The sequence below is a fragment of the Lissotriton vulgaris genome, chromosome 3_1 (genome assembly GCF_964263255.1).
Source record: "Lissotriton vulgaris chromosome 3_1, aLisVul1.2, whole genome shotgun sequence".
Taxonomy (NCBI): domain Eukaryota; kingdom Metazoa; phylum Chordata; class Amphibia; order Caudata; family Salamandridae; genus Lissotriton; species Lissotriton vulgaris.
The window spans coordinates 1,063,080,380-1,063,092,584 of record NC_141689.1 but is presented as its reverse complement, the minus strand read 5'-3'; the positions used below and the strand labels follow the sequence as shown (position 1 = coordinate 1,063,092,584).

The window sequence follows — 12,205 nt, the reverse complement described above, 5'->3', positions numbered from 1 at the left end:
ACCATACCATATTCTTTCCTTCCCAGCCACCTCGGGGACCAAGCAAACACATATCATTCTTCTTTGTCAGTCATCATTACATTTCTCGTCCTTCCACACTTACTTACACCCTTCTTTCGCTTTTCGTTCATCCCATCCATCAAGCTCATCTCAGATCTGATTGGGATTCTTCTCGCCAAAAACATCACAGCTAAGTCGAAGTACATTTAGAGGAGGCTACTACCTGGTTGATTTATAATACACCTGTGCAGAAAGCACACTCTGCAGTCTTCAATCTCAATAAGTAAGGAATATATAGCTTACCTCTGCCCGCCACCACCGTGTTATCCCTCACAGGATTGTCCGGCACTTCTACCGCCTCCTCCCCAGAGTTGTTCCCCTCGTCCAATGCCACCACCTCGGCGCTGGCCCCGCCTCCAGATGTTCCACCTACAAAGTACATTTAATAATGTTAGAATACACCACTCACTACTATATAATATTTGGTCTAGGAGGAAGAAAGAAATGTGGAAAAAACAGAATACAATGTAATAATTTGTTACTGTCTACTCTAAAGTAAAAATGTCCCTTTTTCCAGGGAAGGCTGTTGTCTTGCTGCACTTTTTGGCACAACTGATGAATGCTTGCTTTTTATTTTTAACACGCACCACTTTTTCTCCTAACAGACAGAATCTTGACTTCTAAGAACACGAGCAGGATCAAGTTCAAACCAGGTGAGAGCTCGGCTCGACCACAAGAAATGTGACCAATTCATCGTCAGCACTAAGCACTTTTCCATTTTCAGTTAAACGTTTACTTTTATGACAAACTTGATTTTAATAAATGTTTTTACTTTTAATAAAGCTTTTAAACTTAAATAGACTCTGTGGTTTTTGGTCCTCCAGACTAGAGTGGATGAGCTAAAGGTTTTGGAATTTTGCAAGCATGAGTCCGTGCCTCTGACATCATTGGGGATCAATCATCGGTGACTTTGGGAGCTAAATGACTCTGCCACACTATCTAGTCAGTAAGGAGATTGGGGGTTCAACTTCAAAGTCTGTTATCACTGAGGTATGTGGAAATTCTCAACAGCACCTATTATAATTGATAAGGTAATCAATGCATTATTTAGTGTCCATAGTTCTGTTTGTACAGATTTGTCCCTGCAACAGTAGTAGAATGGATTGTCCTACTATCCAAACCAAAAGTAAAGTAGTATCTTATTCTTTCTTGGTGGTCATTCACCTTTTTATTGTTGGCAATTGTCAAAGCATAAACATTTAGGAGACTTGAAAAGACATTATGGACAATCCCAGAGGACTGCACTCAGTGCATAGAGCTATTGCTGACTAGAATGGGAGTCCAATGGAATTGCCAAATGTGCAATCTTAGTTAGCTACACAGACAGACTAATAAGAATAATCTAGTAATACCACGGGGAGTCATAGTCGAGGCAGGATAAGAATTTAGATCCAGTCTACAAGAAGATCAAAGGCGATTTAGAAAAAATCAAATGAGGAACGCTAGGAAAAAATAAGTACTCTATATTAAAATTAAAACTTACTGGGGCCAGCAAAGGAGCCCTCGCCTGCCCGATCCTGGCCTGCATCCTGAACAGCACCCTCCTCCTCCTCCTGTGTCCTCTTGCCCCTGGGGGGAGATGATGTACAACATGAAAGAAAGAAAGACCAGAAAACATGGATGATATTTGTCAACCAAATCAAACATTTCAAAAGAACAATAACAAAATATTTTGCCGAAATAGCAAATAGACAACTATTCCACGGGATATATTATTGACCGATTTCATGTGGTCTACTACGTTATTAGTATTGCTTGATTTGCGGACCGTCGAATTGGAAACTTAATATGTAACTCACTAAACAAAGTACTAAAAAGGTTTGCCTAGGATTGGCAGGCAGCAGTCTGCAGCACGCGAAGTGACAGACAAAGTCCATCGTGATTGCAGATCAGCGACAACACTAAAGTTTCCTACTACATTAACCAGTCATTAAAATACTCCAACTATCAATCCACCACCACTATTTCTTCTTATCGCCATGTGTACAAAGGAAGGACTGGACTTGAGTCTGTAGGGGCTGATTTAGAAGCCCCTTGCGGCTCTTTTGCTTCATTGTTGCGTGACTTTTGTGACGCAGCGGCAGAACAAAAGAGGCGCAATGGTGCGGCGTATATTAACAACGTGACGCATATGGGAGATGCATCACGTTGTAAAGCCCTGCACCATCAGGGGGCGTTCCGGCGCAAGGGAGGGCGTTCCTGCGCAGGAACGCATCCTAAAAGTGGCTGAGGGAAATCTACAAGATTTCAATCACTCACTTTAACGACAATGATGCGTGACTCAAACCCTGCGCCTGCTTGAACTAGACGTACGGCTTGACGCAGCATTGGGGAGATAGGGCACCCCAGAGCATTGATGGAGCTGCGCCATCGTTGCGACGCAACTCCAGCAATGCGCCGCCTTTACGGCACAGATGCGTAACGCTTTGGTGACATTTTGGGCCCATGGTGCGCCGCATTGTAAGTACGGCGCACCATGGGTGGTGGCGGCGTGGCGCACAATTACTGGCGCATCCCTGCTACTCTGCAGGGATGCGCCGGTAATTAAAAATCTGAACTTTAGTGTCTAGCATTACGCAGTTCTTTAAACTACACTCATGCATAATTTCACAGGCCAATGAAATGAACACAAAATCAAAAACAAATAAGCATAGTAGCAACACTACTGAGAAGGAGAGCAGTGCACCTGAAATGCACAGAAGATTTTGAAATATAATTTACCTACAATGTAATGAGCAGCATTATTGCACTTGGTAAAAAACAAAAATTTGCAATATAATAACACACAGAGCAGGAGAAAAAAGAGTAGTAAAGAAATAGCTACTACTACTCACCAAGCCCGGGGATCTCAAGGCCAAGCAGGGCGAGCAGATCTCGTTCACGGTCCAGGACATCCGTCCAGCGGTGGGTGGCCTGGTTGTAGGTGCGCCAGACCCGAGAGTGGTGGTACATGGCCCGGCACACCTTCTCCCACCGCTTCCGGCGCTCCCGGATCCCGTACTCGACACCGATCCTGCCGCCTGCCATGATGGTCCTGGGGAGGCGGCGCTGAACATAAAAAATGAGTGCGGCCACCTCCTCCGGGCTAAAGATCTCCCGGGGTACGACCTGCTCCCCCCTCAAACGCCCGCACGGGAGCCGGGCACGGGGTACGGGACCCTTCGCCTTCTCTGGATGCTTCCCGGCTCCCTTCACCATGGTCTGGGCAGAAAGGAAGCTAAATAATAAAGAAAATAGAATAGGGAAGAGAAGAAAAGTAAAGAGTTGAAAAAAGTAGTTTAAAATTAACCAAAAGTAGCAGAAAACACAAAAATATAGAGCAAGAAAAATAGAGAGATAGATAATTAGTAAAATAGATTAAAAAAAACTTCAAACAAGCAAAGGATGGCAGAGATACAGAGAGGATACCAAAAGCATGCCCAGAACCATAGCAATGAATGAGAAACAAGATGGCCGCGCCCGTTCACGACCGCGCGGGTAAGTTTGCGCAAGATTTTCCTCGCGAACACCCGCGAAATTGTACTGGCGAGCCGCACACTTTGCGAGATTACACTTTGCGCCCGGAAATGGAAATGCGTCATGCAAACAAGAGGGCCGCGCCCTTGAACGACCGTGAGGGTAACTTCGCGCCTTGCGCTACAAACGGCTCGCGAAAACGCACAAAACCTTGCGAACTAACACGCCGCAAAAAAAAAATTCGCATATTCGCACGAATTCGCGGCTTCTGAATCCGATCTCGCACGTGTTCGCGCCCCGCGAATCCCGTGAAATTGCAGAAAAACGAGTTTTGCAAAACTGAAAACACTCGGCAGGTGCAAGAGTTCAAACTCATCATTAGTAACCATTCCCTGTAGTGCTTCCTGACTGGGGCCCCTCCAGAGTTCAGTTGCTAGTTGCAACAATTGTATGACCCTGCTCTGACCCTCACAGCAGGCTCATAGAATAGCTACAAGTAGGCCACAAAGGTCCTGGAAAAAAAAATTGCACTGCAACAGAAAGCAAATTACTGATAAGGAAGCCGGTGCCAGACCTGTAATTTCAAAACAGTGACACATTAATAAACTAACCCCAAATTAATTCATGTCAGTTGAAGCAGGGCAGGTGTGCTTGCTTTTCCCCCCCATAATCTACAGTGATGATGATCCAGAGGGTGGCATTGATGTAACAGAGGGTGGCATGGGTGAAACAGAGGGTGGCAGTGGTGAAACAGAGGGTGCTGGGAACCTGTGATGATGAACCAGACGTCGAAACAACATAGACGCAACCGTTGCGAGCCGACAAGTACGTTCGCGATTGCGAACTGGTACCAAACCCTTGCGAACTGGCAGAAACCCTTGCAAACACAAAAAAAAATCTGCAAATTGGCGAGAATTCGCGGATTTTGCGGATTGCGAGTTCGCAAATTTGCAAAATTCGCGAACGCCAGATTCGCAAAATTTGCCCATGCTTACAGATTACTTAGCTGAGCGCTGTTCGAAGAGGTGGTCAAGATGGGCGCTGATCGAAAAAAAGGTCTTACGCCCGCACCTAGCGATATCCTCAACCGGACCCCGTGGATGGGGGCCCGGAAGCAGGGGGGGGTTGATATGCTGTGTGCGCTTGGGCGTTGCCAGTGCCGGTTCAGATCAAGGCGTGGCGAGCGTGAGATGACGCTCGCATCTCGGCTTTCAATCGCTGGAAAGGATCAAAACGATGCTTGAAATACAAGCGCTCGCGTGGTTGTCCTCGTTACCGGAGAGTAACTAGTACAGGCAGAATTACATTTGGCAGCCAAGTGTAGCATTTTAATCCCCATAACCGCAATGTAGTAGCGCGGAATAGGGATTGGGAAAGGTTATGTTCTTATGTTATAGTAAACACTTAATGATTCAGAAAAGGGGGTGGTGATGAACAGAGTGTCTGAATTAAGCAGACCACTCTTACCCAGTCCAAAGATCAGGGCTTGATCCATCACCATAAACACTTAGGCATTGATTAAAAAGAAGCAAAAAAAAGACCGGAACTACGGAGAAAGGTGCTAGATCTGGCACTTTCAAAGGAAAGAGTGTATGGACTCGTATGGAGAAAAAGTGCAGTATTGGTGTTGATTAATTGTAATCACCCACTCAGTGTTCATAATGAATAAATGGAAAATGTACTAAACATCTCCACGTCGTGCATTAATCACTAAGGAAAAAGCTGGTCTCATAGATACAAAGATTAGAGAATCACTTCATAGGAGACGAGCAGTAAGCAGCAAAAGGTACAAAATACACTGGAACAAAAGTCCACATATGGAATTCATCAATGTCTTAGGACCGAAGACCAAGGTATTTGGTCATTCAGACCATTGATGTGGGTTCCCAGTCTGTACACCCAACGTTGTTCTTTCTCGAAAAGAATGTTCGTAGTATTTCTTTCCATGGTGATCTGTTCAATTATTGTCCAGCGGAGATCATTTGGTGTGTGGTTTTCTTGGAGGAAATGTTCGCTCATCCTAGTTGTTGACTTGCGGCACCTGATGTTACTATGGTGCTCTCAGATCCGCTGTTTCACCTTACTTGTTGTCATTCCTATATATCTCTTCAGACAGGGGCATGTTATCAGGTAGACAACATTAGTCGAGTTACAGTTGGTGTGTGTCCTCTGTATCCATATTTTTCCTGGTTCCAGTGAGAGTTGTTTGGTGTGTGTTGTTAAATGACACACACTGCAATTTGCGCAGGGAAAATGTCCAGTCACGGGGGGTAGGCCCCATGCATTGGTGACGGACCTTACATTGACGGAGTTGGACATATCCGTTTTAGGGCGTGTGTGTACCAAGGAATCTTTTAAACTTATACCTTTTTTAAAGAAGAAAAGGGTTTTTTCCCAGGTTCTCTTGTTGCTTGTTATAATTTTCCAGTGTTTGTTCACTGATTTTTTCATGGCATCTGAGATAGAGCTATATGTGGTCACACACGTTAGTGGTATATCAGAGGATTCCTTAACAGTATTTACCAGGAGGGCCTCCCGCGGTTGGTTTCTAGCACGTTTTATTTCCTTTCTCCAGGATTTTAGTTGGGTAACCACGAGACTTCAATCTTTCAGTGAGATCTGAGGCTTGTGTCTTGTAGTCCTTGATGTCAGTACAATTCCTCTGTATCCTGCTGATCTGGAAGGAAGATGAGACGAACCTTGAACAATTCTTAGCCTGGATCAACACTCGAGACCCCTACTTCAAATTTACCAACCACTCCAGCAAAGAATCAGTGGTATTTATAGATGTTATCATCACAGTAAGTGGGACTGGACTAACAACAAAAACACACTACAAACCCACAGCTAAAAACTACCTGTTGGATTTCTCGGGCTTTCACCCGAGACCTTTGAGGGAGAACCTACCCTACGGCCAATACCTCAGGATACGACTGCCAGCTGTGACTGGCCCAGTGTTTTTGCAGATACAAATTTTATTATTGTACCTGTGCAAATACCTTTGTAGTGAATTTGAGCGAATGTACCTGTTCCTTCATGCACATAGGTATACTGTAAAGAGTGCAAGAGTGCATGTTAATGAAAGTGAGATGTAGCACAGTCGAAGGACCTGAAAACTGTATCTGCCGAGCCATCAGGTACACGTTCTTCATTGTACCTGCTCCAGGAACTCTCATATGCTCCTATTTGCAGTCTCTCTTGGTCGGGCTAGCTCTGCATCTTGTTTGTTATGTGAGACTACTGCCTGATCTTGTATTAAATGTTTTAGCAGGGAATTGACCATAGAACACAGAGCACATCACTTTCCTTGCTATAATGTGTTTTTAGGCCCAGGATTGCCTTTAAAAATTTACATAAGATGCAAAAATAAAGCTCACTTCTACTTTTCCTGTTTTGGGGTGCGGTTGCGAGATTTAAGGCTTCAGATTGCAGTGGGCATCATGTGCCCAGTTATAGTAGTACATCCTTCTGTTGAGTTTAGAGAGATTTCTAGTTGTAATCTGAGGTACCACAATAATTTTGACGATCTCAGAAGGACCTCTACTTAGAACCTTAGGGCCTGAAATCTTTATACTGAATTCAGAGGAGCCTCTATTAATGAACTGAGATACTGCATCACTTCTGCTGACTTCAAGGGGACTTCTAGTAATGACCAGAAGTATTGCACCTTTTCGATCCACTTTAGAGGTAGCACTAATAATGACTTGAGTTACTGCACCTAGCACTAATAATGACTTGAGTTACTGCACCCAATCTTCAGGCTTCGTGGTGCCACTACTACCAACCTGTGGGCTGCACCCTTTTTTGGTCCCTAAAGAGGGCGTCTAGTAACAACCTGTGGTAATGCACTTCTCTCCATCTGGCAGCATAAGGAGGAAGGTACAGATGAAGAAATAACTGTTGGTGATAGTTGGGATCGTGTATTATCTTCATCAACACTAAGTCATTTTCATATGGAAATAGTTCACTATAATATCAGCAAATGGGGTGTTTTTGGTCCATGTAGCCAAGTCTTATAATTAATGACTCAAATCTATGCTGATACTTAATTCTTTTTAGAACAAATCTGAAGAAGAATTCCAGATAAAAAGTGATTGTGCAACTCTGAGCCTGAAGTAAGGTTTACTGCATGAATGTGCAAAACTTAACTTGCAAAATGGTGCTAATTTATGACAGTTGTTGGGTATTACTGGTTCAATGATGCCCACTCCTCACTCATGAGTAATACATGCACTGGCATAATGACATTAATTCTTGCCACATTATAGGAACTCCTGCCTACTCTCGGTGTAAGGTTGGTAATTTGTTGAACATATTGTGGATAGTGCTTGCTGTTCATGGCATCGCCTAGCCTGCCACCCTGTATTTTTAATTGGCAGTCTCACTTTTTTGTGTCTTTCCCTAATCTTTCTGTTGCATTATTTTGCTGAGAAAATCTAGGATATCTTTAAACATTCTCCCATCCCAAAATAATTTATTGCTATTTATACAAAATACCCAACCGCTAAATAGCAGTAGGAGATGCACCATTCTACTGCAGCTTTGACTCCTGTATTAATATGGGAGCGTTGGTCTCTCGGCATTTTGTGGGAGGGAAGCATGAAATGATGTTCTCTGTGGACTATGTCTAGAGATCAGTGTGGAAACTGGGTATTTGCTGATGCATGGAGCTCTCAGAGGATTTCCTTGGTGCTTCCCAGAGGGTCTGTTATGATCTCTGCCTCCTTATAAAGGGTCTTTTTATGTGACTTGACAATTTATTTTATGCAATTAGGAATAATGTACCTTAAGACACTTACTGGAGAAAGCATATCAACTGTGTAGGGAATTTGCTTACTTTGTTGATAACACTATGTAATACCTTTATTTTCCAGGTACACTGTTGCGGGTATTTCTGGAGAAACACATGAGTCAGCCCCGAGTGGCATGATTTTTGAAAAACATGATATTATTGTGTTGACCCCGCAAATCCTAGTGAACAATCTCAACGATGGAGTTATTCCTTCTCTTTCAATGTTTACCCTGCTAATTTTTGATGAGTGCCACAACACAACTGGAAATCACCCATACAGTGTACTCATGCACAACTATCTGAGCATGAAACTGGGCTCTAGTGCAGCAAGACTACCTCAGGTAAATAACTGTGGGGCACATGATCTTTAATATAATATTAGCCACAATGTGGGTCCAGAAACAGTCAATTTATGAGACTCAAGACTTGCTCGTTCCCTCATTCCTCCTGAACCTCAAAGGAGCTTGTTAACCCTCACACACAAGAAACCTTGGTCGCACCTGTGATGCCTATGATGATTTTACTCTGTGTGTGTGTGTATATATATATATATATATATATATATATATATATATACTAGCAGCCCGTCCCGACGTTGTCCAGGTATGAATTGCTGCAGGCCAGTAGTATATTGTTTTGTAGGATTTCGTTTTGATAGCATTTCTTATCTGTGACAGGCCTGTGAAACGCTCCGATTCACAGTGCACTGCTGATGCACTTAAGAGTGCGCGTTCAGTAGTGTGTGAACTCTAGTTTCCCTACTTTATTTTTCCTTGCAATATTATATAGCGCGAACTCGACAACATGGCATGAGCACAATTTACATTACAGAAGAACACATTCATTAGTGGCGGGACGTGTGTCTAAAAGTGTATGTCGGTGCTGACCATCAATGAGAGAGACCTGTGCATTTTTCAAATGGCTGGTGAAAAAATATGAGTATGTTGCTGGTGATGTGGGCCACCTTGCCAGCAATATACTTACAGGGGGAGGGTAAACACACCATTATTCCTCAACTTTCTTTCACCATACCATTACTCCGCATACTTTCATTACGAAAGTACCATGAATCCGCAATGCCATTATAACGCATGGCATTACATTTTTTATATGCTTTTACCACGCATACATTTACAACGAAATTCGTAGTAAATGCATGAATGGTAAAAGCATGTTTTTTTTTAATGTTTGGATAAGGTAAGTATGGGTATAGGGGTATATGTTTTGGGGTACTGAGGTATAGGTTTTGGGGTGTTTGGGTATTTTAAGGGTTCAGATATAGTTTTGGGTTATGGGGTACAGGGGTAGTTTTAGGGTTTAGGGATAGGTATGTGTTTTGGGGTACAGGGGTATTTTTAGGGTTCAGGGCTAGGTTTGGGTTTTGGGGTATAGGGGTATTTTTAGGGTTCAGGGATAGGTTTGGGTTTCGGGGTACAGGGGTATTTTAAGGTTTCAAAGTTAGGTTTGGATTTTGGGGTACAGGGGTATTTTTAGGGTTCAGGGCTAGGTTTGGGTTTTGGGGTACAGGGGTATTTTAGGGTTCAGGGGTAGGTTTTGGTTTTGGGGTACAGGGTTATTTTTAGGGTTCAGGGCTAGGTTTGGGTTTTGGGGTACAGAGGTATTTTTAGGGTTCAGGGGTAGCTTTGGGTTTTGGGGCACATGGGTATTTTAAGGGTTCACGGCTAGGTTTGGGTTTTGGGTTACAGGGGTATTTTCAGGGTTCAGGGCTAGGTTTGGGTATTTATAGGGTTCAGGGCTAGGTTTGGGTTTCGGGGTATAGGGGTATTTTTAGGGTTTAGGGATAGGTTTGGGTTTTGGGGTACAGGGTATATTTATAGGGTTAAGATGGGTTAGTGTTTAAGGGTGTTGGGGTATTTTAAGGAGTACGGGTGGGTTATGATTATGGGGTGCAGGGGTATTTAAAGGGAGCAGGGTGGGATTAGCACACGATATGAGATATGGCATGAAGGGCGGAAGTACCACACGCCCCCAGCGTTTGTCACGCCCCCAGCACACGCCCACAAGGGACTACTTTGCTGGCACGGTTCTTTTACCTTTTAAATGTATATGGCGGGGTCTGCATAGCCTATGTCCTTCTGCTGCAACTGCCCTTTCCAATGCTGTATTGAGTGTTGTGATTGGTGCTGTGGTTCCTGAGATTACCCGCCTCAAAGGTTTGGGCTCTCTCTTTATTATATTAGTATGGATATATATATATATATATATATATATATATATATATATATATATATATAAACTGGAACTCCGCAATACCACCTCCGATCACCCAGGACCGGCGAAGCAGGAGACAGACCACAGGTTCATTCAGGTAGATTTATTTTCAGTTTTTTGCGATCCAACCAACCATGACGCGTTTCGGGCTTTGCAGCCCTTGTTCACATGCAGGGAATAGTTGATTTTTTGTGACATTTAAAGTGCAGTAGTGCCCCGCCTACCTTCCACCTTCAAAGAATGGTCATGTGACCAAACTATATAGACAACAGACTATAGTTGTGGGTGTCCATGATTACGAGGACTGACTCACTTCTAAATGGTTTTCAATGCTATTATGCAATAACAACCACAATTCAAATTTATCATGTTATCAATGCTCTGCATAAATGCATATTGACAAAACATATTGTCTGTTGTTTGTGTCTGTTCACAAGGTTATCTTGACAATGTAATAACTGGTTAAATCCATTAGATCATGAGGAAAAGACCAACATAAATGTTTGAACAAAATAGCATCATCATAATTCCGACTTACTATTATGTTTATATGGACACCAGAAGGGCGGAAAAAATTGTATAAAGGGGGCAGAAAAAAGTGCTACAGTGCTAACTATCAAACAACTAAGGCAACCCTGCCTAGTGTGCAAAGAGGCTATATATAAAAAGTGCATACTTTCAATTCTAAAAAGATAATAAAAAATTCATGATATACATTATATTACTAAAATAGGATGCATTTTAGAAAATATATCTATTACCTGAATTTAAAATCAGCATTAAAGCGATATTATTCAAATAAAGGTAAATATAAAATGCAGTTCTAAAAACATTAGTTTCATCATGATTTCTAATTTTTTTAAAAGAATACAAAAGTACGTGCAGTGATTAATACCAAAGTGCTAAAACTTGATTGTGGTGAGGGAGAGCAAACAGTATATAATAGTGCCACAGAGAAACATGGCCATGAAAGTGAACAACTAGAAAAGACCAAAATTAATCATTCTATGTACATATAAATATTAACATTCTCATATTTTTATATCAGATACACAAAGTGATAAGGCCCTATAGATAACAGGGAACCTGACTATCTATTGTAAATCATAAATAGTGGTAATTATTCAATTACAATGAATTAAAGTGAGGATTTTATATATATATATATATATATATATATATATATATATATATATATATATATATATATATATATATATATATATATATATATATATATATATGTTCAAGGCATGTATGCTATAGATACACATGCTTTGCATTCTCCTGCCATCTAGTGTTGGGTCTGGATGTTTTCAAGTTGTTGATCTTCGAAGAAGTCTGCCCCAGTCACAAGGTAAGGTGACACCTTTCGGTGATAGTGGGCATGAGTATCGACTCCATTGTTAGATTGTTTTCTTTCTGCCAACGGGTTTGGACATGTATTCCTGCGCTCCAGTTCGAAACCATCCCCTCGTGCGCAATCCACTGTACCCTCAACTGTATTGTTAGCATATGCGTTCGCCTGTTCTCCGCGTATCGCTGAGATAGGGAAAGTCTCCACCTTCGGTCGAAAACATTGTGGGCAACCTTCGGGTCTAGCCCCGTTGGTTCCGCTTTCTGCCAATGGAACGGACTCAGTGCCACTCCAAGCACCTTCACATT

General features: G+C 42.4%; 1 protein-coding gene across 1 annotated transcript in view; it reads left to right on the top strand.

Moving 5' to 3' along the window:
* The window catches only part of RIGI (RNA sensor RIG-I), an 818,172-nt gene that overhangs the window by 439,270 nt on the left and 366,697 nt on the right, over positions 1–12,205 (top strand). Inside the window, exon 9 of the mRNA XM_086961483.1 lies at positions 8,391–8,649. Within this exon, the coding sequence (XP_086817609.1) occupies positions 8,391–8,649 (259 nt within the window). The remainder of the gene's footprint in view (positions 1–8,390; positions 8,650–12,205) is intronic.